This window comes from Sordaria macrospora, chromosome 2 (genome assembly GCF_033870435.1).
Source record: "Sordaria macrospora chromosome 2, complete sequence".
In the NCBI taxonomy this organism is placed as follows: domain Eukaryota; kingdom Fungi; phylum Ascomycota; class Sordariomycetes; order Sordariales; family Sordariaceae; genus Sordaria; species Sordaria macrospora.
The window spans coordinates 594,760-621,778 of NC_089372.1; the positions used below are offsets into that span (position 1 = coordinate 594,760).

Sequence of the window (27,019 nt, forward strand, 5' to 3'; positions counted from 1 at the left end):
GCCCTCAAATAAGGAAAGTCCCATGTAGAAAAATGGACCCGTGGGGAAGCTACCCAAGGGAATGGGGTGGTGGCGTGCAGAGAAGCTCGAGAGGCTGTGCCACCGTCCACTTGGCCGGCTGTGAGAGGCCAACCTCTTTTTTACGCCGCGTTTCTTGGGCCACCAGACACCATTCCACCACCACACTACCTAGATGAGGTTTGGGTGGCTGCGGGAGAGATATGCTAAGGCTGTACTTGGTAGTGTAGTGATTGTTGTGATGTCTTGTGTTGTCTCGGGTACTAGGTAGCCTTGGGAGTCTTGGTAGTGTTGTGGTGTTGTTGTCGGCTCCCAAGGTGGGTGAAGCTGAATGGACTGTAAAGGATCAGGAAGTTGTGCAAGAACCCTTTAGGTGAACCTGTGTTTGAGACCCTGACTGACTCTCTAAGCCTCAATGACCGCAACGGCCGCGATGGCCGCTCAGGTGATGTGGATGAGTCTCAGATGAGCGTTGATCGGTGAGAGCAACGGCCGCTTGGATGTCTTTTACTTCAAAAAGAGATCAGCACACTGCGTCAAGTTTACCTTACCCGTACCGCAACACTGGGTTCAGGCGTCAAGCACTTGTCAGCATGTCAGGCCACGCCAGTGCCAGGCACCCGAGCTGTCCTTGACTCCTTGTCCCTCTTTTGTGTCGCCTGTCGCTCTGCCGGCGTCAACCGTCCGTGATGTGATCAAGTTCATGGGATGTGTTGTGGCTGAATCGGTCCTAGTTTGTAAGAGAAGGTTACAAACCCGGGGAGATGATTCCGCTTGGGTTCGAATGTTTGTGTGGGCAGAGAGAAGCCAAGACTCTTGGGGATTAACTTTCAATAACACATCGGGGAGCACAGCATCGGAAGCCAAGGGAGAGTTGTCTGCATTTGAACAACAATACCGTACCTCCGCCAATGCGCAATCTGTTCCAATCTGGTCCATATCAACGGTCAAGTCTCCGGTGAGCGCTTGGGGTGAGCACAACAGGAGGAACAAGTTTCCCATGAGGAGCGAACCAGCAAATGGGAAATCCGTCCGATATAAAAGAAGATTGGGTGGTGCGCATGTTATAGGCAAAGGTAGCGTGCTAACAAGTTTCGAAGAAACGACGACACCCTCTCACCAAAAAACACCAAACATACCAAACACCAATATCAGGGCAAGGCAGGCACAAGGTCGCAACCGTGACAGGCAGGTCGGAAGGGTGTGGGAGAGAAAAAGGAACAGTCATCGATCAAGGGAGAGGAAGGCAACGAAAAAGAACAGCCGAAAGAGGAAGCCCTGTGCCGGCCTGTGATGACAAACCGAACGGACAAAAAAGAAGGAAGAAAGGAAGGAAGCAGAGAAGGAGGAAGGAGCCGTCAACCGCGGCGACGGAAGAGCCGAAAAACGGGCCAGGGGCAACTCGGGTGCGGCCGATGTTGATGGAGAACAAAAAGATGTACAGTCACCTGTGGCACGCTGGTGGGTACCTTGCGCGCCGGTCCGGCCATTACTTTTTAGCGGCAAATCCAACAAAATCATCCGGTCCCCGCGGTACCCACTCGTGCTCCCGATGTACCGTGTCCTGCAAAACGCACATTTGACACACATGACGGATGATGATGGACGCTTGGCTCCATCGCCCGCCCGCCAGGCCCTGGTCAGTCCCGGCCTGGGAAAGAAGGCCGGGAATGAAAATGGAAACTCGGTCCATCTGGAGAAGAATTTTCTCTTTGAATGTTACCGACTTCCGGCGATTTATAACGGAAGGAGACATTGCGACATTTTTTATGATACCGTGTCAATCACAGGGCCACCAAGAGAGCCGAACTCCATGTATTCCAGCTCTGGAAGGTAACCCTGATGTGGAAAACGGGTATCCGATCTGGGTGTATCCGGAGAATTAGACCAGCTCAGGCACAAAGTACAAAAGTGTGAAAGAGACGACTGACTGGACGGAGACATGGTCAGAGTTACCATCCGGTCCGGCGGCGGCGGCGGGACCTGAAAATGCTGACAACGCCGCAAAAGATCTTTTTTGTTTTTCCTTTTCATGCAGTAGTCCGAATATTTTGTAATGTTAGTTTGCCGCCCCTGGTTTACTTCTCGTGGATTCTATTCTCGTTCGTGTGCGTTTGACAATCTGTGTCGCCATAAACATCCATTCAGCTGAGACAGTTCTATTGTTGCCCTTTTACTGTCCCATTAAGCACCCAGGAAGGTCAACCTAGGACGGGATCTGGAGACGACGAGTGGTTGACAACTCTTTTGTGCAATGTGCACAAGTAAAGTGGAAGAAGAAGCAGCAGCACAATGCTCGTTGGCAATCACATTTTAGGTATACATAAGCGAAGATGGAAAAACTCAACAAAACTCCACCATCAAAGGATTCGCCTTCAAACGATATGTGGAAAAGAGAAGAGATTTCTTCGCTGACAATGAACCATCAACCAACAGGAAGATGCACCACGACCAAGTTGGAAGAGGGTAGCGGCCCTACTGTGCCATTCTTTAGATAGCGCTAACCAAGAGCTGCCTAGCAATGCCTAACAGACGTGCGTACGTGCACACAAGACGTATGCGGCCAGGGCCTGTGCTTTGTTGTTTCTGATTGGCCGGATGCGTTTCTTGTCGCATAAGGTAAGGCCGCAACAAGGCCTCTTTCAATGCACTATCAGCACAGTATGGCGGTTTCTACATTAATTAGATAGATTCACGAGAACGTCTGGTAGCAAGTGGTCTGGGCCATTGTCACAGGTCACTTGTGTGTTTAGCGTTGCCTGGTCACGGCTTGGTAGCCCAACAAAAACGACATCATCCATTTTGTTCATTTGATTGCGAGGTGACGAGACTTAGTTGCTGTAAAAGGACAGGATTTTACCGAGTGACTAGATGGACAGTGCTAGTGGGTAGTGAATAGCCGAACAACCTGTGAAGTCCCGCGCAGACTTTGTGTGTCTGTCCTCTCTGGATGCTCTTGCCGTCATATACTCTCTCCAAAAGTCTTCCTGTTTTCGTCTCGAGTTTCCAAGTCTCCGAGCGTCACCTTGTTCAACTAATAAGCTGTCACTTTGCTTGTCAGTTGTCATCCCATGTTTTCAAGGTTGTCATATGCCAATTGAGCAACAAACAACACCGACGATCAAAACAACAACACCTCTTTTCTACGAGCGATAACATCAGTTTCCCTAAAACCAACCTTGTTGGGTTCATCTGCGCCGAGCTTAACTCTTTTTTTCTTTGTGCATGCGCCCATCATTGCCTGGATCGTCTGGTTACATTCAAGCGGAAGGCCATTGCTCGATTAGTTATCCGCCCGTTGACTACTTGTGACTACTGTACCAGTACCAACAAGAAGAGCAAGGCCCCGCCGCGGTCCCTCCACTGCTTAATCCATCCACGTACCATCGTCAACTCCAGGTCCCCCCAAAGCATCATCGATAACCGAGCGACTGTCCTTCTTCTTCTCTCCCGCCCGCTGCCCAACAATAACACCACAACCACCTGGCAATCAAAACCCGAATCCATACCACGAATTGATCACACACACCTCTGCTGCGACACTGCGTGCAACTACACTACGACAGACGGACCTCGACTGTCGATCCCGGACATGACGCTTCGTCTCTCTCCCTAGCAATTGTAGCTAATATCACATCCGACTATTCGGAACACCCACCCACTCAAACAACGAACGCCCTGTTCCTGGCTTGGTTGGCATGTGTGATCCGAAACAGTCCCCATCCCTTCCGTTGTCGTCGTCGGTCTCCCTCTGCCTCCCAGCAGCCGGCCGCCTGGCGCCGTCAGTGCAAACATGGACAAATCGCCAAACATCACGACGTCGACGTCGACATCTCCGTCTTCTCCCAAGCGGTACCAGCTCCCGACTGCAGTCCAGGTCCCGCCGATTACAGCACCTGCGAATCCTCAAAATCGGACCGTGACCCATGCAAACACCGGCCAGCACCAGGCGCATGCGCAGGCACAGACACAACCCGCTGCTGCCCCGTCGTTGAATCCACTCCCCACGCTGTCCCGCGAATCCACTTCCAGCTCCGCGGCGACCGTCAATCCCAGGACCGATTCATGGCCTTCCAAGCTGACCTCGCAGACCACGGCCACGTCTGCATCCTCAGTCTCCCGCGCTTCGTCTGTAGCTCCCTCGCCCTTTGCGTCGCGCGAACCTTCTCCCACCCGACCTCTCAACCGCGCCCACACCACCCATAATACTACATCATCGCGAGCCCCTTCACGCGGTCCTCCTGCTGCTGGCGGTGCTGTACCTCGATCGCGCAAGAACAGCCTCCAGGATCCCGGCCCCTCGAGATCCACGAGACCAGGCAGCATATCCTTGTCTACAACCGGCTCGAGAACACTGTCGTCGGCCACAACGCCTACCTTTTCCCCCGTTGCGACGGATCGGAACGTCAATGCGCCCGCACCCCCGTCCAAATCGCCAACTACCCACTCGTCTGCTGCTGCTCAATCACAACCGACTGGTGGCCAGGATCTTTTGAAGTGGCCCGTGTCCTCTAGACTGCGATCTCCTCCACCCATCCTCACCAAGCCGCCAATCCTCGGTCCGCCCAGACGACAGGATCATACTCCAGACATCTCTCCCACCGCCGTTCAACGACAGCCATCGTCCTTTTCCGCCTCAGAGTCTCAGTCGGACACAGACGCGGACGACCTCACTCCAACCCAGCCCGGGGCCAGAACTCCCGCTCGCGCTGCGGGAGGGAGCACGTCCATCCTTGAGACCGTTCAGGAAGTCAGTCCGCTTGGTTCTCCGAGGGCTTTTGAGCAGTCAATGGAGGAAAAACTGGGTCACAGGCTCATGTCCGAACCGACCGTGCCATCAGATATCGGTGAATACTCTCGTCAAAGAGAGCTAGCGGGAAGATCGAATTCAATCATGACGGAAAGCGGAGCGGAAGATACTACCCCGATCGAGGCGGGCCGCCGAAGCGGATCGACCAGTGCGCCGCCCCTGACGTCAAGGCAGTCGAGTACATCGGTACGACCTCCTGCAAAGGGGAAGCCCGGCGAGGGTTCTCAACAGAGCATGACGGTAGAAGCAGAAACGGTTACCTCGATCCCCCAAGTCGCCCTCGCTCCAGGAGTAGGGGTGCAGCCTTCAAATGGCAGTCTGCGCACGAAACCCAGCACGGAAACGATCCGGCCCCCCAAGAAAGAAAAGAAGAGGACGGCACGGAAGCAACCCAGCATGACATCTGGCACTGGTGAGACAAATCAGTTCATTTTACAGCCAAGGCTTCGGCATCATCAAGCTACGAGATCAGTCTCCTCGGCTACCGAGATGGGTACTTCGCCAACGAAGTATCACCATGGTCCTCCGCCGCCTGATGAAGCCAGCAGGCACATATTTCCTTCTCGGTCTCCAGGGGCTTCAGAACCACGGAGTCAGAGCTTTGTAATTCACCAAGTGAGCAACTTACTGACTAGACATCGTCCAGCATCGTCCAAGGCCGACATCTTCGAGGCAAAGGTAGCGAGCGCAATTGAGGAAACTAACTCGTCAGACTCGGACGAAACATTTGTCTACGATTCCAACCCTCCCGACCATCCCAGACCACCCCGTTATCACTCTAGGACACCGAGCGCGGCATCAATGGTCAGCCAGCTGAACCGTACCGACATGCGCACCATCCATTCCGCCATGATGACCCAGGAACAACCTATCGGGGTAAAGCGAAGCATGAAGTTTGTGAATTCTTACAATCCCAGCATTAACGAAAGCGTTGGCGCCGAAGAGGACGGCAAGAGCACAACCGGGAGAAGCACAGCAGGATCAGCCAGGGGAACATCAGGTCGACACCATCACTACGGCCGATGGGGTCGTAATGGAGGAGGAAACGGGCATCCGTCGCTATTCGCCGAACAATCACCGTTCAGCGGAGCTATCAACCCGGGAAACAACAATTCACGACAGTCATCAGGTATTAACAGCCCCCGATACTTGAGCCGGAGCAGCCTCCATGCTAAGAGCAGCCGGGGAACGCATCTATCGGCCGGTTACGATCTCGACGACACTACTACTGGCGCCGACGACGAAACCACGCCGCTGATACAGTCTGGGACAGTACGGTCATCCAGGTCGGCACGAAGTCGGAGGAACGGCTTACACTCGCTCAGGTCCATGGAATCAGGCACATACCGGCAACCGCCGTCCTTCTTGAATCGGTTCGCAAGTTGCCTGGTCTTGACAGTGATGCTTTTGCTTGTCGTTTCGGGGGCGATTGGATTCATGTTTGCGACGTCACAACCGCTTACCGATATCGAGCTAATATCGATGGACCATGTCGTTGCGAGCGAGCAGGAGCTGATGCTCGACCTGACGATCAGGGCGAAGAATCCCAATGTGGTGGTTGTGGTGGTGGATGCGGCGGATATCGAAGTCTTTGCCAAATCACCGCATGCTGGTACCGACTCAGAATGGTATCGGACTCACCCTGGTGACATGCCACCTCTGGAAAGCAGCGAGGACGAGGTACGAATCGCCAAATTAGGAGATCTAGTGAAGATCCTAGACGACCCACCGAATGACCAACCCCCTGAGGAATCATCTCCCAACATGCGCCTCGGCACTATCACGGGCTTCAACAGCGCCTTGACCTTTGAAGGCTCCTTCTTCCACCAAGGCCTATCTACATCCATGGGCGAAGTCCGCCTAAAGAACCCCGGCAACGTAACGGTGGGCGGAACAGAGAGATGGGAGCGCATCATAGCGGATGACTTCCAACTCATCATCAAGGGTGTGCTAAAGTATACCCTGCCGCTGAGCCAGAGGGTCAGAACGGCTGCGATTTCGGGCAAGACCACGGTCAAGGCGAATGCGGCTAATGATCGGGATCCGAGAAAGCCGCCGGAGCAAGCGAAGCCGATAGAGGATGTGGGCAGCGGTGGGAAAACAGGGAGTGATGATAACGACCACCACGATGATGACGTTTCTATTTCCTTTCAATGAGTTTTACCAAAAAAAAAGGAAGAGTAGGGACGGACCCAGGACCCATGATAGAGAACCAAGTCCCCACTGCATTCCTGCACGCACAGGAACAAATAAGACCCTGACACACGAGACAAATGAACTCGATATAACGAATCTTTTCTACTTGCTTGAAACTGGTTTCATGATAAACAAAAATCAATACCCACTATACATACATTACAACGACACGACACTACTACACTACTACACTGCTGCTGTGGCTCAACGCAGACTACACACTTTTTTTTTTTTCTTTGTCGGAATATCTTTATGAAGGAAGGGAGCAAGCAGGCACTACGGTTCTCTCTCTCTCTCCTACTTGTGAGATGATGGGCACTTTATCAGCTTCAATGACTTCATCCTCTGTATATTTCCCTCTCTTTCTCACTCTCTGAGCGCCGTTCAAAGTTGCATAGCATTGGGGCATCAATCATCTGTGGTTAACGGGTTGTATGTATTGTACGTATGTCTGTATGTATGTTATCTTTTTCATGTTTGTCTGTTTCTGAGCATCCGTCGTGTGTTTGTATGTGTGTGTGTGTGTGTGTGTGTGTGTGTTGGTGATGATGGTGACGACGGTGATGTTGATGATGTCTCTGTTTGCGATGCGAGCGCGGTGAATTTGGGAAAGTGGTGACCATAACCAACAGGAGCTTTTACTCCTCTCGGCTGTCTTTCTTTTCCTTATTTCATGGTTATCATTCGGGACCGAGTTGCATGTACTGAGGACACCTCAGGTAAGGGGAACTACAGGTAGAAGAAACGAATGTGGAAAAGTCACAAAGATAAAGAGGAGGCACTTCAAAAGGTACCAGCGGGAATAAAGTGAAAGAACAAAACAGAAAGAAGGGATAATCAAGAGGGGGACTAAAACGGGAGAACAAAATTACACGGGGGCAGAGGGCAAGGGCAATGGAATGGAACATGGAACATGGACCGCATGGCATGGAAGGAACGAACGAAGAAAAGAGAAGGAACTGAAAAGTACGGAACGGGGTAGGCACATGACATAAAAAGGAGGAAGTGGGATTGCGGAAGGAAGGAAGGAAGGAGCATCCCGTAGCTACACATGGCAGAGTTCCTTCTCATTATGGACTCATTGGAGAGGGGAGTGTTCGTGACAGGGCAAATTGAATTGAATTGAATTGAATTGACGCAGTGCGGAAAGCCGGGCAAGGAAGGGACTGGACGAGAAGATACCCGCCCAGGCAAGAGCAAGAAAAGACAGGCAGGCAGGCAGACGCAGAGGTATGGAAAAGCACGGAGATTTTTGAAAGACAAAATGGAGTTGGAGATGTTACGTAAGAGCGAGGATTGAATTACTTCCTACACTATACCACTTGGTTGATTTTACGCTGTCTCCCGTCAACTCCCTTAAATCCTGTTGTCGTGATTATTTATCTACCTCGAAGTCAAACCAGGATATCAACTTCGATGAAAGATGACTGAAAATACGATAACGGTGGGTGTGAGCTGGAATGCCCCTGGGTAACGCTTTTACTAGAGTAGGTAAGATTGCCATACGATCTTGTACTCTCCCTCGGTTTTTGTACCCACGCAAGAGAGAGAGTAGATGAGTATCATGACAGCAGCCAACAGCCACCAGCTGACACCTACCGTACCATAATATACGGTTAACGACCGTGAACCGAGAAGAGTTCATAACCGTTCGAGAGATCAAGAGGACATCAACCAGCAGCAAGGTTCTACAACTGCCAGGCTCGGTCGAAGAAAGACATGGATATATCAAGAATAACTGCGTTTGATGCTCTACAATCATACAGAAGTGCAAAAAGAATTCCCGACACACGCACGACATTTGTCCATCCATCCGTTTTCGGCTCTTCAAGTTAACTTAGAGCAAACACGTCTTCTTAATGCCAAAGCCAAATCTGCGTATGTATAAATAAAGAGCTGTGTCACCGAAGCCATGGGTAAAAGGTATGTTTGCTCGAACTACCTATCCGCATTTTCTCACGCAGCCAGGTTCGCCAGGCTCGCCAGGGCAGGGGGAGGGCATGGGCATGGGCGTGGGCATGGATGGCCACATGGGTTTTCGCATGGAAAGAAGCGTGAGGATTGATTATCAATGCCTCAACAAGGGACTAAACGGACTCGTGTAGGGAGAGAGGGTAACGGCAGGATGGTGAGAATATATGTAAAAATGTGGCTTTGTTGCGGGAGCGGGAAGAGATGGAGGGAGGTGCGAGTTCATCTACTTTTTGTTTAATTTTTTTTTCTCTTTCTTATTACTTGTGTTCCCTCATTCTCTCCGAGCCATTTCGGGTTTCTGCAACGCCCTTTTTATCTCGGCTCCTCCGCTCTTGTTGGCTTCTTCATCAGCATCAGCCCCTCACTCTTCCCCCTTTCCATCTTCCAGCAGCAAAGTGTTGGGGTCACTAATCAACACCACCCCACCCAACGCTGAGATCACTCCCATCTCGCCCCTACCCGACCCAGAGATATCAAGAGGAACATGCCCGCCCTTCCGTCCTTCATTCGCTCTCTCATTCCTTCCAGCTCCCACTCCAGCTCCAACTCCCAGTCCCAACAGCCCCAGAACAACGACTCAACCCCAGGCTCAGACCAAGACTCAGACATCATCCCAGCCGGCACCGTCACTGTCGTCCAACAGCAACAAATCCCCACCATCAACGAGCCCTCCAACAGCCAAATCCAAATGGAACCCATCGCCGAATTCAGCAGCATGAAGCCTCTAGCCCTTGACGCAGTGGCACGAGAAGAACCCAAATCGGAGCCCTTCCCTCCCGTCGCTGCTCAGCCGATGGAAATCACCCTGGCCCCAGCTGCTGCCCCAAACACGGCTGCTTCAGCGGAAACTGAGAAGCAGGCAGAGGAAACCACTGGCGTCCAGAGATCAAAGTCGAAGAGACTTAGCAAGACCAACGTGGGAGGTGCAGCAAACAAGGAGAGAAGTGAAGCTTATAATGCTTTTTGGAGGAAGTTAATTGGGATTTCGCCGAAGGCTGGTGCTGATAATAAGGGGAAGGGGAGTGCTGAGGGGGTTGCTGATAGAGCTTAAACGCAAGTGTGGGAGAGTAGGGCAGGGCAGTGGCAGGGTAAGGTTGGGATGGAGGCAAGATATGGTCTGTTTGTTTGTTTATCGGGTAATGGACGGGAGTAGGGGAGGTAGAGATGAAGGGGTATATGAACGCGGTCTGGAAATATATAAAGGGCTGAAGGGGAAGGGGAATAGTTACAAGCAAGGAGGAAGGAAGAAGGGATGGAGACTGACATCGTGATAGATATTGGAGAGAGGTTTCTCGTAAGAGGGGAAGTGGACGAGTTGTGATGTGTGTGCGATCTAAGGATGGGTAAGGGACAGATGGATCATGGACGGTTCCTCTTCTCGTGATGGTGATTTGATGGGCGACTATCATTGTACTTTCTTTCCGTTTATTTCCTGCGGATATTTGGCCTGGCTTGTTATAGTAATTGGTACCGATGAACATTGAGCGGTGTCGAAGTGAGACTGATGGATCTCAAAGATCAGTTCTTTTCAGAACACATGCCAGCCAGCCGTATGGTTGAGTGTCTTGAATGTGCTCAGCGACAAAGTTGTGGTTGAGGTTTGATGAGCTTCCCTTTGCTTACCTTCTCAAGTACCTGAACCCCACACTAAGAGTACAATCAGGTAGTCAAGGCTTTGACATGATCATGATTGGTACTCTCGTGGGGCGGGACGACAAAGGAGGGAATCGATGTCATTGACCCCCTTGATTGCATGGGAGAGTCATTGGTGATGTTGTGGCAGGAAGTGAGGGTGAGTCTGTGGATCGCCTCAGTTCCCTTATCTTCCATTATCGTCAGGGACAACTGATAACAATCGATAAGATCTGCGTCTGGGATCAGTGGATTAGAAATCTGGAGAGATTGACCTGGGAATGGAGTCGTGGCCAGCAAGGTGCACACAGGGCTGTGGCAATTCCAATTCCAATTCCAATTCCAATTCCAATTCCAATTCCAAAGTGAACGCGGTCCCAACCGCGTCGCAGTGGCAGGTGGCAGGAGGGGTTGATGAACAATCGTGATATCGGGACCTTGAAGACAGTCGTCTGAAGACAGATCGGGATGACGTCGTAGGTCATGGCAAAGTAAACAAACACGAGTCGTAAAGTGAACACGGCGGGAGTTGGAACCAGCAACAGATAGTTTTTGTCTATCTGCTTCTCAAGACATTGTAGCCATTCGTCTTCCAAAACGGTGAACATGAACCTCAGGTCCGGGTATCAAAACAGCTTGGGGATCGTTGTGCTCGATGAATCAAACATCCGGGCGCGCTGTGTCGGTCGTCGTAGACGGATGTCTGGCTACGGTTGTTGGCAACCCGTCGTCGCTTTCAACAAATGGAGAGAGCAAGCCTTCCAAGTGTCTTTTTTAACTTCTTTTTCTTTGCTCAAAAGCGCATCTTCATTGTCCATGTAAAGCTACGCCGATGAACCCGACCCCTGATATCACAAGCCTCCCATAACCGTAGTCGTATGTGCGAGAAACCGTCGCAGACCCATGCAAGCTTTGGAAGAACAAACTGGAAACGAGAGGTCATGACCAAACCAGAAGAAAGCCCCCTTTCTTCGTTTAGTCGAAGAGACCGAAGCCCATATCCTCGTCGGACTCCTCCTTCTCTGTAAATGTGCAAAAAACGCAAGTCAGTATCTGGCAGCAGCAACAGCAACGGCCCCGGGAAAGGGGTTGCAGCGAGTAGATGATGATTCCACATACCCTCAACCTTCTCCTCAGCCTTCTCCTCAGCAGCGGCACCACCAGCGGCAGCGGCACCACCAGCAGAGGGGGCAGCGGCGGCACCACCGGAGCCGACGTTGGAAAGGAGGTCCTTCACGTCCTTGCCCTCAAGAGCCTATTTGTCGCAAAAGAGACTCCAGTCAGTTTATCGTGTTCTTCGTATGTTCCCAATAATATCGTTTCCTCCTCTCGGAAATCCTGTCCGTTGTCGTCGTCGGTGGTGGTGGTTTCATCGTACCTTGGCGAAGAGGGAAGCCCAGATGGGCTCGACATCCTCGACCTTGGCGGCCTTGATGAGGGTCTGGATCTTGTCGGCCTATATCATGCGAAAACAGGTTTGGTTAGTCAACATTGTTCCTCCCAATCGCTTGTTTGTTCATATCATGAATGTGTTTCCTCCACTCCCATTTGCCCCTCATTCCACATTTCGTCATTTGCCCCTGGTCGTTGAGCGCATGTCGAGCAATAACGGTGTACATGGCGCGAGGGGACGCGTTCTGAAAGTGCCCCAATCCCAAATGTCCCAATCCACCTAAAACTCCCCCAAAAGATCGTGTGCATTGGTCGCAAACTCACAGTGATCTCAACGCCGTCATCGGCGAGGATGAGCGCCGCGTAGGAGGTAGCCAGCTCAGCAGTAGACATTTTGATGGTGTTGATTGTCGAGGCGCAAAGATGCTGAGTCTCGGGAGGGCTGTTCGATCGTGGGATGATGTCCAAGCTAGAAATTCGCGGAGAGGGAAATTTAATTAGTTGTGGGCAATTCAAAAAATGCCCTGGGACCCTACAAAGCTGGGCAGCTGGCAAGCGACTGGCAGCGGCTTAACCGCCAAGACTTTTTGGGCTTCTCTGTGCCTGGTCTGTGCACGCTTGGAGAACTGCAAGACAGCCAGGCAGCCCCACGATGTCCAAACAAGCGGGCGGTTCCCCAACCCCAACCCGAACCAAGTGTGCTGCCGCCCAACACCAGGCACGTCCATGCCGTCGCACTTGTACCGGATCGGGACGACTGATGTTCCCCAGTTGAACAATGGCCTGGAATTTGGGGAAGCATTTGGCGCCCAGCCTTGCCAAGACGAGTGGTCGACAAGCTTCCCGCCAGGCCTCGACCCCTGTCGGTCGTGTTGCTCCAAGAGCCCCACCATGGAGCTCCTTCGCCCCGCCGCCATTCATGCACCCACTGACGTCGCCGCTGTGGATTCGGGGCGCCATAGGCCTTTCTCCTGGCGTAGCGGAGTGCCTGCCGATGCTGGGGGCAGGAGGTGCTGTAGGAAAAGCATCCCCATCTGCATTTCTGGCAACCAGCACTCTCCGGGCAGCAATTCCGCAAAACCCAAAAGAGATCAACAAGGGGAAAGCGCACGAATCAGGAAGCAGCGTTCATCAACAAACTATTTGCACTTGTCTCAGGTTTTTGGAATCATCCCGGGGATCCCTTTGACAACTCCTCGGAAAGGGGAAAACATAGACGCCATCAACCGAACGACAACTTTCCCAACCTGCACTCTGCCCATTGTTTGAGGCGCATTACATATCTTACCTACAAGTGCCCCTCGGATCAAAGAAGACCAAGTTGAACAAGGAACCGCCGTTTCGAACATTCGTTCCCTTGCTCCAGCAACCAGCAGCTTTTCCCAATTGCTTGGCTGCAGTCTTTCTCTTCAACAATTCTTTCGCAACTTTTCTCTTTTCTTCTCTTGCCGATCAACCAACATCGACCCTCGAACGACCATAAGTTAATGAAACAGAGCCAACTCTTGAACATCGCAACCGACTTCACCGACATTTACCCATAAACATACAAAACACACATCGCGACAATGGAGACTCCGGCGATGCCCATGCCGAAAGATGAGCGTGAGCAAGCTATCCTCGACAAGCTCTCAGCCATCCGCGACCAGCTCCTGCTTCTCAAGAGAGACCGAACGAAATACATCCGCACCCAAGATGTGATTGTACACTATGACGAGGTTGTCGAGCAGGTCAAGGAGCTCAACGAGATCAGGAAAGGGGAAAAGGTTACCGAGACCAGAGGTACATATGCGCATCCTCCATAGTCCCTCTCTGAAACAAAAAGATCTAATCTAACACAACCCAACAGTCGATAGAGTCCTCGAAAGCTGCCTACAGCTTCTCTCTCTCTTCTTCATGACAATCGGCCGCACACAAGAAGCCCCCGCGGCCTACGCATTGACCTCAACCATCAAGCGATTACTCGACCATCTGACCGAGGCCGACCTCTACTCAGCCAAGGACCTGAACAGCATGGGCCATACCCTCTCCCAGCTCGACAAGGTCATGACGGCCACCGACCACTCCCACTCGCCTTACATTATCGAGCTCCTGGCCAACCGCCTAGAACTCTGCCACAGCTCTCTGGACAACCTGAAGAAGAGGGTGGATGGCCTGCAGGATCCGCTACAGAGCATCCACGAGAGGCTGATTTCCATACTACGGTCCATGTCGCTTGCGAACACCAAGGCGAAGGTAAGGACGCACAAGGGCGGACGGATACGAGAAGAGTGGATGAGGGGTAAAGCTAACAGGTTACACAGTTTTCGGCATCGGAGGTCCAGAGACTACAAGCGCAGGTCAAGGAGATTGACGAGTCAAGGGTGGATGGCCACTTTGTCGGACCAGACGGTAAGGTTCTTCGCGGAAGCGAGAGGGTGTCGCACTTGGTCGATGTCTGCCTTAAGTGGTCGGAGATTGTTCTCGAAAGGTACGTACAACCAAGCCCTTTACCATTGCCAGCCAGCCAGTCATTAACCCCCTTTCAGGAGAGGAGTCATCCCCGAGGCCTTCAAGTCCAGGCACGAGCAGCTCGTCAGCATCCGCAACGAGCTTGAGAAGCTTTCCATCACCCAGGCCTGGTCGCTGCGCGAGACGGACTTGTACGACTACCAGCGCGAGCTTGACAAGATCGATGAAAGCCGAGTGGACGGTAACTGGCTCGACGACGAAGGAAAGCCGGCCGAGCTGTACGTGCAGCGCACGCTGCTGTACCTCATCAGGAGGAGCTACGGTTACATTTATTACCTGATGATCTCGTCGGAGCCGGTGTCGGAGGCCCTTTTGCCCATTTACAACCAGCTGCAGACGTTGAAGCGGTGCCTGATCGAGGTGAAGGACTCGGGCGGTGTCAGCTCGGTCAGGGAGCTGTACCCTTACAGCATGAAGGTATGTTTGTCATTGTTCCCCCAACTGGGCGATGGGCTCTGGGCAGTGAGTAACGTTGGATTACAGCTTAACTCCATCGACAACATGCGCGTCGATGGCAAGTTCATGGTCGGCGGCGATATACCCGAGGGTCAGGGGAGCGTTAGCGCTCTGCTGGCTGAGTGCTATGATCTTACGTATGAGTTAAAGGTCATGGCTGAGGAGATGGAGGAGAGAGAGAAGGATGGCTCGTCGTAGTTTACCTACCTGAGCGAAGATTTACATTGATATAGACTTGGTGGCTTTGCGGCATTTGGTACTCACTTAGTGGTTGTGGTTTCTTTTTCTCATCTAGCGGCGTCTGTTTTTGTCTACATACCTTATGGGATCTCGAATCGAAGGGGTTCCTCATCATCAGCTGCTCTGTATCATTGTTCTGTTTATTGGCCAGACAGGTACTTGCTCGGTTTTTCTGTGTGTTTGTCTGTCTGGTGACGAGACCGTAATAGTTATGCTCTCTTCCTTATGTCATTTCCATGGCATCAATCTCCTTATACTTATCGGCTGGAGGAGGGGAGCGTGCAAGTCAGTCTGTATAGTGGCCCAACATGTTATTATCAAAGAGCATAAACAGGCGTGTAGGTTTAAAGTGGCTACGATTACGGTCATGGCTTTTGTTCGTCAAGTGTTTAGTCAAAAGAGCGTGCCAACCCTTTCTATAGGTTTTGTAGCGTATCAAGCTCGGAATATATGTTTCTCTCATTTGGCAGTCAATCAAATTCCCTTCGTCCCGATCCGTAACATGTTTTGATTCTCTTCACACAATGAAATGTGAAGTTGCAACTCCGAGAGTCAACTACAAGTAGAAAATGTTCAGGTCAATGACGTTTTGAGATAGGTAACATGGTAATAATAGGTTTGGAGTTACATACCAACAGAGCAACAACCTAATTCAAGTCATTAAGTCCAGCGATGAGCGAGTTCCTACAGCGGTCAGAACAAAGCATGCAATTGTAAAGGGAATATTTGTCGAATGTAAACCAAACCAAACCATATTGTATTGGTATCATACTAACTCAAGGAGAGACAGGAGAATGACTAACTACATCAACGCGGCAAAACATAACATAAAGCACAACATGAAAAAGCAGAACGTCGTATCTAGATACCAAAGCATAACTCATGAAAAATACCCAAATCAAGAAAGAGAGGAGAAAAATGGAGAGAAATAACAAAGTAAGGAAATGGTCATTAATCATCATCAGTCATCATATCCAAACCCCATCGTCGCCGTTCCACCGTGCATCACCGTCGTCATATCATCACTTATCAACCATCAACAATCACCGTTACTAACACCCACGTTACACCTTCAAACCCCCAACCTAGCCATCCCCCTCCTCCTCTTACTCTTACTCTTACTCCTCGGCTTCACCGCCTCACCAAGCTCACTATCCCCATCCCCACCCTCCATCAACCGTCCACTCAATAACCCCATAACCAGTCCCGTCCAGCTTCCTTTCCCCTCAAGTACCCCCTCCACCTTCCTCACGATCCTTTCCACAGCTTGTGCATCAGTCCCGCTAATACCCCATTGTCCCGTGCCAGCGATCTGTTTGAGGCCGTTACCGTGGTTATCATGGTACAGGAACTCGCCCTTTCTGGAGTGCATCTTCCTATCCCTAGGGTTCAGAGGTTGGCCGTCTCTGTCGAATCTATCTGGTAAGATTTCCAGCGTCGAGTCACTGTCATCCTCACCCTCATCCGAATTCCCGTGGCGTTTAGATGGAGAGCGGTCCCGGCTCCGGTTACAGTGAGAAGAAGAGGATGACTCGGCAGACCGATACTTAGCAGGCACCAACGCATTCAACTCCCTATCCAGCTTATCCTCAAAGTCCTCGGAGGCAGCGTTAGAGTTATCGGAAGCGTTGTCGGGGTCGACGCCGGAGATGCGCTTGGCGGCTTCTTTGGCCATTTGTTCTTCGTGGTGGCGCTGGAGGGTTTGAGAGGATTTGGGCGAGAGGGGGATGAAGGTTACTGATTTTGAGGCGGGTGGGGCATTGTCTTTGGGGGTAGATGAGGGGGAATCGGTTTCGGAAGCAGAATCAGAAGAGTCGGTGGGTGTGGGTGGGTGGAGAGCGATTCTTGGACTTGTTAGACCATCTGTGGAGGAGTAGTTAGCATCGCTGTCGTGACGTTGTGGTTTGTTCTAAACTGTACTGAATGGGGTGAGAAGGGAAAGGGGCAGACAGAAGGGGCAGCATAAAACAGGTCAAACCCAAAAACAGATGACCAAGGAAAATCAAGCTAAGAAGACGCACCCTTCTCTCTCTCTCTCGTCTCCCTCGTACCACCACCACTGCCACTCCCACTATCGGCAACGACGCCAATATCACCTCTCGACCGCCTAGGCCTAGACCTAGACATGTTCACTGAGCGGCGACGGCGGCGTTCTTCTTCCCTCTCGTCACCCATACCCATCATAGCATCTCTAGTAGATCTGGGACTTGTAGATGATCGTATACTCACATCTTCAGGGCGGTTACGGTTCCCGATTACCGACTGCGACTGCGACTGCGAAAGATGCGACGGCGCGCCAACCATTAACGAAGCTGGTACTCCTTGGGGAGCCCTCAGTGCTGGGGGAACTTCTTGTGGAGGAGGAACAGCTCCCTGGAATGAACCGGTAGCCACTGGTGGTGGTGCTGTAGCCGCAGCCGCAGCTGACGAGCCTGGGATTAGTACCGGCGGCACCTCTACTCCGGGACCCGAAGGCCCTGGAGGACCAGGAGGAGGCGGTGGGTAGGAAGCAACATAGTCTTGTGGGTTGTAAGGCTGGTATTGCTGGTGCTGTTGTTGCGGTTGCTGAACCGGTTGTTGTTGAACAGGTGCTGGTCCTGATCCAGGCATTGGCATCGGCATCACCTCCGGCCCCATGGGATACGGTGTTTGGAATTGATTCGGATCGGTGAAGGTCATGTTCGGAAGTTGAGTAAACCCGGCGGTTGATGAACGATGTGATTGAAGCTGCGGGGGTGGTGGTGCTTGTGCTGGCTGTGGTGGTGTAGTTGTCACTGTTGGAACAGGAGCAATAGCAGGCGCGACAGCAGGAGGCGTGGGAGGTACCGGGGCATATCCGCCTGACGCGTGAGGAGGTGAGGCTGGCCGTCGCTGCTGCTTGTAGAAAGGATCAGAGGGAGCGGATTGTTCCTCGTAGCCTAGTTGTGGTCATGTTAGTATCAACGACTCCAGTAGCAGAGTCTCACAGAAAGACATATGGTAAAAAGATAGGAAGATGAAACTCACGTCGACGTTCCCGTTCCCTCTCCCGTTGTCTTTCCATCCTCTCTCTATCACTATCCCTACTATTTCTTCTTTCCACCAATCCAATGTCCCTCTCTTCCCTCTCTATCTCCTTATCCCCTCCCTTCTCTCTTTCTCTCTCCCTTTCCCTCTCTTTCTCCTTGTTGTCCTTTTTATCCTTGTTATCACCCAACTTCTTAATCCCAATAGCCGCTGCGCCCGCCGCCGCAGCACCAGCAGCCAGTCTTCCCAACCGACTCTTACTCCTAGCCGACTTATCCTTCTTCTCCGGACTTCTACTAGCCCTCCTCTCGCTCCTCTCCCTCACTCTTTCGGGGTCTCTACTCTTGGCCCTCCGTCTTCTCATCCTTTCCTCTTCGCTATCCTCGCTATCAGAGTAATAACCAACCTCCTCCTCCTCTTGCTCTCTCGCTCTCGAAACTAACAACGTATCACCCATCTCCTCATCTCTCTCCCGCTCCCTCTGTCTTCTCCTCTCCCGCCGGCGGCGTTCCCTTTCCCTTTCCTTCTCCCTCTGCTCCTCCGCCGCCAACTCATACCCCGTGACAGTCCCGTTATCATCGTAGTCTTCAACGGCAGATAGTAACTGTGGCGTTGGCGGTGGTTCCTTGTCGCGTTTATTGTGTCTCGCTACTGCCGCTGCGCCTGCTACAGCAGCAACAGCTCCAGCCGTAGCAAGCGCCGCCGTCTTTTTCTTGTTGCTCTTACTATGCGACTGCTGTTGTTGTCGTTGTTCATCATCTCTGGGGGAATCAACGGGCACGGGGTTCATTCCGTACTCAACCAAACCTAAGGATTCAGGATCATCAGCGACGGTCCTCTGGGAGGCATGGTTATTTTGGGAAGAGGGTAATGCGGACCGATGTTGGCTTCTGCTCCTGCTTCTGCTGTGCGAGCGGTAATCGCGGTCGCGATCATATCCGTCGTCATCGTAGAACTCACGGTCTCGGTCGTCGGCGGCGTGGCGCGAGCGCGACCGCTCTTTCTTCTCCTTGTGCTTGTCGTACGCCTTCTTGGCCACTCCGGCGGCTACCCCCGCGGCCACGATCTCGGCTCCGGTCTTCAGCTTGGAGTGGTGTCCACTGCGGTCGCTGCTGGAGCTGCTAGACCGCGAACCATGGCGGGACTTGCTTCGCTTGTGGCGGATGTGCTGCACGACGCCAACAGCGGCGGCGGTGCCGAGGGCGGCCTTGGCTACGGAACCAGCGCGGGACTTGGACCGCTTGCGGCTGGGCGAACGGGAGTAGTAGTCGCTCTCGCTGTAGCGACGGGGAGCACGACCGCGCTCGGCTTCTTCCTTCTCGATCTTCTTGGACTCGTAGTACTTGGCGGCACCAGCGGCAGCCAAAGCAACAGCGGCGATGCCCAAGCCGGTCTTGATGCGGGAGTGGGAACGCGAGCGCGAACGAGAGCGACGGTCATGCTCGTCATCGGACTCATGACGGTCCTTGTAGGCGCTGTGGGCGCGGCGGACAGCTTCGGTACCTAGAGCGCCCAGAGCGGCGCCGGCGACAATCTTGCGCCCCTTGTGCTTATCTACCTCACCTTCCTTGTTGCGCCGCGAGGCAATCAGGGCGGATACACCGGCACCAGCGAGGGCGCCCTCGGCGATGTGACGCTTGCGGTGGGGGCTGCCGGAGGAGGAGCGGCTACGGCTGCGATGCTCGTCGCGGCGGGACACACGGCTGGCACCGGCGTAGTATTCTTCGTCTTCGTGGCGGTGGTGAGAGCGCGAGTGGGAGTGATGACCGTCAGTGCGATGGCGGCTGTGGCTGTGGTGGTGACCATCGTCGATGTGCTCGACGATGTACTCCTCCTCGGTCTTCTCGACGACATAGGGAGCAAAGTCGTCACGGCGCTCACGAACGACCACGGTAGCGGGAGGTTGGCGGATGACGATGGGCTGCGGCTGTGGTGCAGGCTCGTAGTACTCGGTTTCCTTGCGGTAGATCTCGACGTCGGCACCGTGGTCATGGTCAACGTGTTCCCGGATCCGGCGCTCCAGGATGACTTCGGAGCCGTCCTCGCGACGCTCTACCTTTCTCTCCACACGCACCTCGGCGTCCCTCTCTGCATCGTAGTAGGAATGGCGTTCCCATCCGTCGTTGTCCCTGTGCCGGCTGGAGTCATGACGATAGTGGCGGTCGTCATCGTCGCGGGTAACCAGACGCTTCTCGACCACAGTGCGCTCGCGATCGGGGATGTTGTCGCCATCCCAGTCCTCCGTCTCTCGGTACCGGCGCTCGACGTAGGTGGTGCCCTGGCCGGCGGTAGATCGTGGGCGGTCGGGATAGAGACGGTCATCTCTGGTGCGATCAAGGACAAGCTCGCCGCCGGTGGGACGACCGTAGAAGCGGCCGTCTAGACGGGCACCCTGGCGGTCATCGTCGATGACGTCAATCTCGCGCTCATAGACTCTCTCGCGGCTGTGGCTCGGGGCCTGCTTGTAACGGCGGGTAGTTGTCCTTCTGTAGCCCTCGTCGCCTGAAGGGGAGGAATCCCGGGAGTACCGGGTTTCGCGGTAGACCTGGGCCATGTCTGTCTCTCTCTTGTCTCTTTCTGTCGGATGAACTGGTGGCCTGAGCTTCCTTGTGTAATCCGGGTATGGTAGTCAAAGTAGTAGGGAAATATCCACTATAGCTTATAGAGTAGTGTAAGTGTTTGTTTAGTACGTTTCAGGGGTGTAGAGATCGAATGTTTACCACGACAACAACAACTCTCAAAAACCTTCAACTTTGGGGTATCTGATCAAGTCGCAAAATGTAAGAAAAAATATGAGTGGGAAGAGTCAATATTTTGAGCAAAATCAAGCAAGAAGAGAGAGAGGTGGGATAGGCAGAGAGGCTGAGTCCTTGGTATAAGAGCGAGAGCCGGGGGGGTCAAGTGGGCAAGGAGGGGTGCTTTACGGGATCGAGTGGGAATGGTGGAAAAGGGTGGGAATGGGGATGGCTGGGTGGGGCTCAGTTACGTCGACGGTGGTGAGCAGGTCTTGGTATCAATGTGAGACCGTATTTCCATCTCTCTGGTCTGGCGCCTAGTTACTACCTAGCTGGTATAGTTAGGTAGTCATACTACGTAGGTGTAATGCCTCAAGATGGTATGGTAAAAAGTTGATCAGGCAACCTGTTTCTTGTCCATGGTCCCCTGGCCGGTTCGCAAACCAAGGTACAAGTACCAAACTTGGTGTGGGCACATGAATGGTCTCTTCATAGGGCCGGCGGCATTTCCAGTCAACATTCAGCGCTTGTTTCCATGCTGGTGGAAACCAACCAGAAGATACGATGATCCTCCAACCTTCAAAAACGTTGAAGGTTGGCCCACGTTTTTAGGGCGGCGGTGCAGTCAGTACCTGCGTTGAAGGCCGCCAACTCATCATGTCTTTCAAACAGACGGGAGCTCTTACAAGGCTGGTTAACTCGAGCTTGTTCTGGAACCTTTCTGTGTTAGCCTAGGCGGTTGAAAGCTTGTGAGGGTCTCATGAAGCCTGTGTCTGGAGGACGTGATATGTGACTAACTCGTCGGGCCCGGGTAAAGAGCATTTCGCATCCGTTTGTTGAGTGAGAGAGGTATCAGGCGAGTCATCACTTCGACAGGCGGACAGACCGCGGTCGGCCGCAATCCTCATCAGCCCGTCTTACACATGTGGTTCAGTTCATACACACCAACAAGTTTAAAAATCCTTCAGCTGGCTGATTAGGCAACCTCGAGATACTGTCAAGAAGCCCTGCATTTTTCATGACATAAAGCTGTCCTGGTGTGTATGCGGCCGGAAGAGACCCTTTTTGCATAGTTCGGTGACCAGTGAGTAGAGGTACTTGTCTCGCGGTGGATATTCTCCATCAAGTAGATATCAGATCAGGAGATTCCGGCGTCCGAAGACGGATCCAAGGGACTCTTGTCATTGAAGATTCTCGAAACACAGCAGGAGCCAACTTTCTCATGAGATAGCAGCAGGGTACCGAAAGATGCCTGAGAGGGTAAGGTGTTTTTCTGCAGATATCCGTCCGTTTGCCCCTCGGGGTCGCACCCTCTACCTCTACCTCGAAGGGAGATCTTGTGGTGGTGGTACCTATCTGTTGTAGTACCCACACACGGTATGTCCTATGTCCCGTCTTTTTGCCCTGTCTCTCTGTTGAACAAGCAGTTCGGGACTTGAGCCAAAACCGAGCGGTAGGCGGGAGAAACTTCTCGTTTCACCTGGGAGCGGGAGTGCTGGGACGGACCCTGGCTTTCTGGTTGCCTCTATCCTTGATAACAAACAGCCTTGTGACCAGATCAGCACGAGGGATTGTTACAAAATCCAGTAGTGGTTTGTTCGAATCTCGGTGACTCTGCAGTCTGTGAGAGGAAAACGGTGACCCCCTCTGCCCCTCCATCACTCCCGCCATCCGGGCATCCCTCCCTTGACCTTGGCCGGATGACCCTCGACGGTCGTGACTTCAGGTTGTGCAGGGCACCTGACGGGATGTTTTTGGTTGGATGATGGATTAGGATTTGGGAGGGAACGAGGATGGGATTCCTTCTGACCTGGCCGGGAATGACTGCCCCTCCCCCGCTTTTTTCTTTCCTGGTCTTCCCGTCATCAACATTCTTCAGCCTTCTGAATCCCTTCATGCTGCTTCAGTTTGTTCCTTGATTTCGTCAACAGTTTTACTTGTGCTTCAAAACCCCAGAATAAGATAGAGTGTTGTCGTCCATATCCGGCGCATAATGCATCTCACGCCGCACCTGCATCTATGTACTTTTCTCTGTCTTCGGAAAGCATGGAAGTGTTCGGGACTTCGGGTTGAAATGGAGAGCACGAATCCATCTGCATTCTGCACAAGTGATGCGCTGAAAATGACTTGCAGCAGGGGACTCAAAGGGACTCAAAGCACCTCAGTCACTCACACAGTAAGAGACCCACTTTTATTAGTGCAGAAGCCTGCCGCGAGGCCGCTTCAACGCTTGTGCCCAAACAGATGGCGCGGAGAGGACATTTCGTCATCGGTTCCTGTTCACAACAGCAGCGAGGGAGGCCAAGGAAACCATCGCGAAGTCACTCACTCCCTGTCTTCGATCTTCCATTCTTTGCGTTTGGCTCGCTGCTTGGAGTCAAGAATCCAAGGTGCCAACTTGTACAGAATTCTTATGTTGTGTGTCTCGGAATACCATTTTCACAGAAAATATCCTGCCTTTTCGATGATCCTTTTCATCTCCGTTTCACATTCTTCCTCCCAATACCATTCCGTTTCGTTTCTTCCCTCTTCTCCATCCTGTGGATTTCGCTGACGGGAGATCACCGCTTTCACCAAGGATCCCTGCTAGTTTTAGTTGTCCAAGAAGTGGCTGAGGCATTGGCAGCTCAGCCCGACCTCACCTGCGACCACGTCCGTCACTAAACACTCACCCAGACACCACAGGGCAACTTTCAAACCACATGGACATGCCGACATTCCCGCGTGAGCGCCACAAGCAGCGCTTGAAGCGGCAGAAACGGCATGTGTCTTGGCAATCACGAGCAGGCGAGGCAGCCAAGACGTGACCGTCGGACTTGACCTTTGACTGGCTTCGCTTGGCGGGAGTCGATCACTTCAAAATCTTCTCCGAGTTAAAACGGTGGGAGAAAACGGAGATAACATTATGTATTCCACTGATGATGTTCTCCGAGCCTTCTGTTTTGTTTGTGGCATAATCAACGCGGCTTCAATAAGAGAGGTAAGGTAAGGCTGAAAGGCTCTTTACAAGGCTGTATGGCCCTGGCGGTTAATCCCGAAACTCCACGATGGGCATTGTCCACGACATATAATGCGGTATCTAGATGATGACAAAGCGCTTGAGTTCCCGTCTCATCATCATTGGGCCACCGAGAAGGATGGCGCTGGCGCTGTCTGATGTCGGGCTTTGTCTGGAAGTTGTTGGGTATCGATCTTTAATGACCGACAATAAGGTTGTGTAACTATAGGCCTTAAGGCAGAGATCGTTGACTTGGTGGATTTTGATGTGGACTTGGGATGAGGTGTTGGTAAGAGCAGTCGACCATTGGACCATGTAAAGGCCAAGCAACCTAGACTGGAGATTCGACGTTGGTAGATAGCTTCTGAATCCCTCTCAGAGCTGAGTAAAACGATAATAAGTGGAAGAAAGGACTCAAGTTCTGCATTTAGGGCATTCGAATATCGATAACTCTCGTGGCTAGTTGTATAAACATACCTCTCTACACAACTTCTCGTCTACTGTGGTACGACTGTCGATTCCCTTGCATATTATCAAGTGCTGGTATTTCCATCCTAAAGTCCTACTAGCCTCCTACCTAGCATAGTATAGCGTAGCCGCTCGTTATACATCCTGGAGCAAAGGAATTGCAAAGCTAGTTGTAATAACACCAAGGAGACCCGCTTCAGCTCGTCCACCTCACCTCCTCCCCCGTGAGCAAACGAAACGAACCCCGGCCTACGCGTGTTGTTCTCTTGTCTTCTTCCCCTTCCTGCGCTGCCTACTTCACATCCTACACCCTGGTCCTGCCACTCTATCCACCGCAACGACAAAGGGAAAACAAGTTTTTAGTGAGTGAAAGGCGATATATGAAAACCGTGGAAAACGAAAAAGGACGGGAAAGGATTATGTTGTTGTTGTATTGTGGAACCCTAGACGTACTGAGGCAGCCTTCACAATGATAGAAAATGGACCGGTGTTCGTGCACTAGAAGAAGATATAGGCCAGCAGGAAGCTGACCAAGCAGAGGACCGCCGCAATCTGGACTGGCACTCCCTCGGTGCCTTGCCTCGCTGATTGCGCGAGGTCCTGGGCGGTTGCCTGCACGTTCGACGCCTGCTCGCCCACCGCGTCGGCCACAGCCGCCTTCCTCTGTCTCAGGCCGCTGGTCGCGTCGTTCTGGAGGGATGCGATAGTCGCCTGAGCCTTGGCCAACTGTTCCTTCAACTGCTCGTACGTCTCGGAAGCTGTGTTCTGTACTGTCGTCGCGGCCGCCGCAACAGTGTTCTGGAAGTTCTCGGCGAGGTCGGGCTCTTGCTTGATCTCGCGGGTGTCGGCCGTCGAAGATCGGGTCTCACTAGGGGATGTGAAAGGAGCGGGTGTCTCCTCAACCTGCGCATGTGATTGTTAGTTTATTCGTCCGTTGCCAGGGGTAGGCGAAAGTAAACGTACCCGGCTCGAGGTCGAGGGGCGGATAGGGGTGGCAGCCACGGGTGAGGTGGTCTCCTCTCCAAAGGCTGGCAGCCAGAGAACGCGAATCTTCTTCTCCTGAATCTGGGACTTGTCGGCACCATCCCACTATGACGTATTTGTCAGCACTGGTTCATCCTCTTCTGTTCGAGATATAACCCACAATCTGAGCGACGTTGGTGAACTCCTTGTCACCGGTGATGGTAACGGACTGAACGAGGAACTTGTCGCGGCATCGGGCGTCCGAAGGTGGCTCCTGCTTCATGGCCTGGAGGAGGACTAAGAGGATGTGAGCCACGAGAACTTAGGTTGGACGTATGATACTGGGTATTCGAAGACTGACCGGAAACCTCGACATCGTGACCGGGCTCAATGCGACCCGAGTTGGGGCGGACGCAGTATCTGAAGAGAGTGTTGGTAAGTGCCTGTATCGTTGGACTGGGGATTCGTTTGCGCTACGGCGCATTGCCGAGGAAGGAACGTACTGCTTGGGAGCGGTGGTTTTCACCTGTACGAGGGCAAGTTAGCACATGTGTCAAGCAACTCTCGAACCACGGCAAACGCGCGACCATGTCCACATACCTTGAAGGCAACCGGAGAGGTGTTGGGGTTCCTGATCCTAAGGATCTGCGAAACCTCCACAGTGAAGGGCCCTAATTTCTTGTCAGACGATGGGGGATCCTAGAGAATCGGGGCCGGTGGTTGCTATTCGCGACGGGACGTACTGCGGAAACCAAGCTCGAGGGGATCGATTTCGACGGACATGTTGGCGATCGTTTGGTGTGTGTGGTTTGGTGGTTTTGGGAAATTCTAAAGCGACTTGGATTTCGCGATGGGAAGACGGGAAATGTTGCCGGGGGATTATTGGCCGTCCCTAGTATGCTCGGTGGGGGGAAATAAAGGGATGGGGGATGGAGTTAAACGTATTAGATAGGTAGGTTTGCGAAATATGCCAGACAAGGGCAATGCGATTCTGCTGAGGCTCCGTCCGAAGTTGATTCGTCTCGTCAAAGGAGAATGTTTACGTAGAAAGAGACGTGTTAGGTAGCAGCAGCCCAGAGGTAGGTAGGATGGATGTTGTAAGGTGAGGTGTGATAGTGTAAGGTGTTGTTTCCAAACAAGAAGCTGGAACCTGATAATAAGACGACGACACGGCAAGAGAGGGCTGCCGCCAGAGATGATGTGTTACGACATTCAACAGTGACGGCGGTTCGACGCGCGCTGGGATAGACCAACCCTGGACACAAGCCAGCAGCAGCCTGTTTCCAGCTGGATTCGCTGTCGACTTCAGGAGGGCGCCAGGCGACTGAAAAGATGCCAAGACGCCAAGACACAACCGAGCCAAGATCATGGGTCCGTGCTGATCTCATACTGGACCCCAACCCCAGAACCTCAGAATCTCAAAAAGCTTCACCTGCTGGGAGCACTTTCCCGAGCCGAATTCCATGTCTGCTGGGCCCCGGGGTTATCGCGTGGGGTCCACGTATCTCCACTGAAATTAAGGGTCAAAGTCAGGAAATCAGGTTTGCCGACTTGTCATTTGGCAGCAATTTGGGCAAATGTCAGTTTGTCACTGAGTATTCCAGCTGCCAGTAGCGCTAG

General features: G+C 52.6%; 6 protein-coding genes across 6 annotated transcripts; 3 read left to right on the forward strand and 3 right to left on the reverse strand.

Annotated features, from left to right (window-relative positions):
- Window positions 1-3,209: 3,209 nt before the first annotated feature.
- Window positions 3,210-8,731, forward strand: SMAC4_05517 (uncharacterized protein). Its single transcript, XM_066090303.1, has 2 exons — window positions 3,210-5,240; window positions 5,475-8,731. Exons 1-2 carry the CDS (start codon window positions 3,812-3,814, stop codon window positions 6,983-6,985), a joined length of 2,940 nt encoding a protein of 979 aa, XP_065945984.1. The 5' UTR covers window positions 3,210-3,811; the 3' UTR covers window positions 6,986-8,731.
- Window positions 8,732-9,482: 751 nt separating this feature from the next.
- Window positions 9,483-10,049, forward strand: SMAC4_05519 (uncharacterized protein; the record flags this gene model as incomplete). Its single annotated transcript, XM_003349187.1, has 1 exon — window positions 9,483-10,049. One exon carries the CDS (start codon window positions 9,483-9,485, stop codon window positions 10,047-10,049), a length of 567 nt encoding a protein of 188 aa, XP_003349235.1.
- Window positions 10,050-11,164: 1,115 nt separating this feature from the next.
- On the reverse strand, window positions 11,165-12,486 carry SMAC4_05520 (ribosomal protein P1). Its single transcript, XM_003349188.2, has 4 exons — window positions 12,347-12,486; window positions 12,009-12,086; window positions 11,750-11,885; window positions 11,165-11,652 (listed from the first exon to the last, which is right to left on the reverse strand). The coding sequence occupies exons 1-4, from the start codon at window positions 12,413-12,415 to the stop codon at window positions 11,606-11,608; spliced, it is 330 nt and encodes a 109-aa protein (XP_003349236.1). The 5' UTR covers window positions 12,416-12,486; the 3' UTR covers window positions 11,165-11,605.
- Window positions 12,487-13,066: 580 nt separating this feature from the next.
- SMAC4_05521 (uncharacterized protein) lies at window positions 13,067-15,789 on the forward strand. The gene is made up of 5 exons (XM_003349189.2): window positions 13,067-13,804; window positions 13,872-14,257; window positions 14,326-14,492; window positions 14,551-14,950; window positions 15,017-15,789. The coding sequence occupies exons 1-5, from the start codon at window positions 13,591-13,593 to the stop codon at window positions 15,185-15,187; spliced, it is 1,338 nt and encodes a 445-aa protein (XP_003349237.1). The 5' UTR covers window positions 13,067-13,590; the 3' UTR covers window positions 15,188-15,789.
- Window positions 15,790-15,971: 182 nt separating this feature from the next.
- SMAC4_05522 (uncharacterized protein) lies at window positions 15,972-21,085 on the reverse strand. Its single transcript, XM_003349190.2, has 4 exons — window positions 20,956-21,085; window positions 18,236-20,887; window positions 17,251-18,147; window positions 15,972-17,092 (listed from the first exon to the last, which is right to left on the reverse strand). The coding sequence occupies exons 2-4, from the start codon at window positions 20,787-20,789 to the stop codon at window positions 16,302-16,304; spliced, it is 4,242 nt and encodes a 1,413-aa protein (XP_003349238.1). The 5' UTR covers window positions 20,790-20,887; window positions 20,956-21,085; the 3' UTR covers window positions 15,972-16,301.
- Window positions 21,086-23,319: 2,234 nt separating this feature from the next.
- Window positions 23,320-26,631, reverse strand: SMAC4_05523 (uncharacterized protein). The gene is made up of 7 exons (XM_003349191.2): window positions 26,143-26,631; window positions 26,000-26,070; window positions 25,903-25,925; window positions 25,761-25,819; window positions 25,581-25,696; window positions 25,400-25,525; window positions 23,320-25,339 (listed from the first exon to the last, which is right to left on the reverse strand). Exons 1-7 carry the CDS (start codon window positions 26,180-26,182, stop codon window positions 24,935-24,937), a joined length of 840 nt encoding a protein of 279 aa, XP_003349239.1. The 5' UTR covers window positions 26,183-26,631; the 3' UTR covers window positions 23,320-24,934.
- Between the last annotated feature and the right edge of the window lie 388 nt (window positions 26,632-27,019).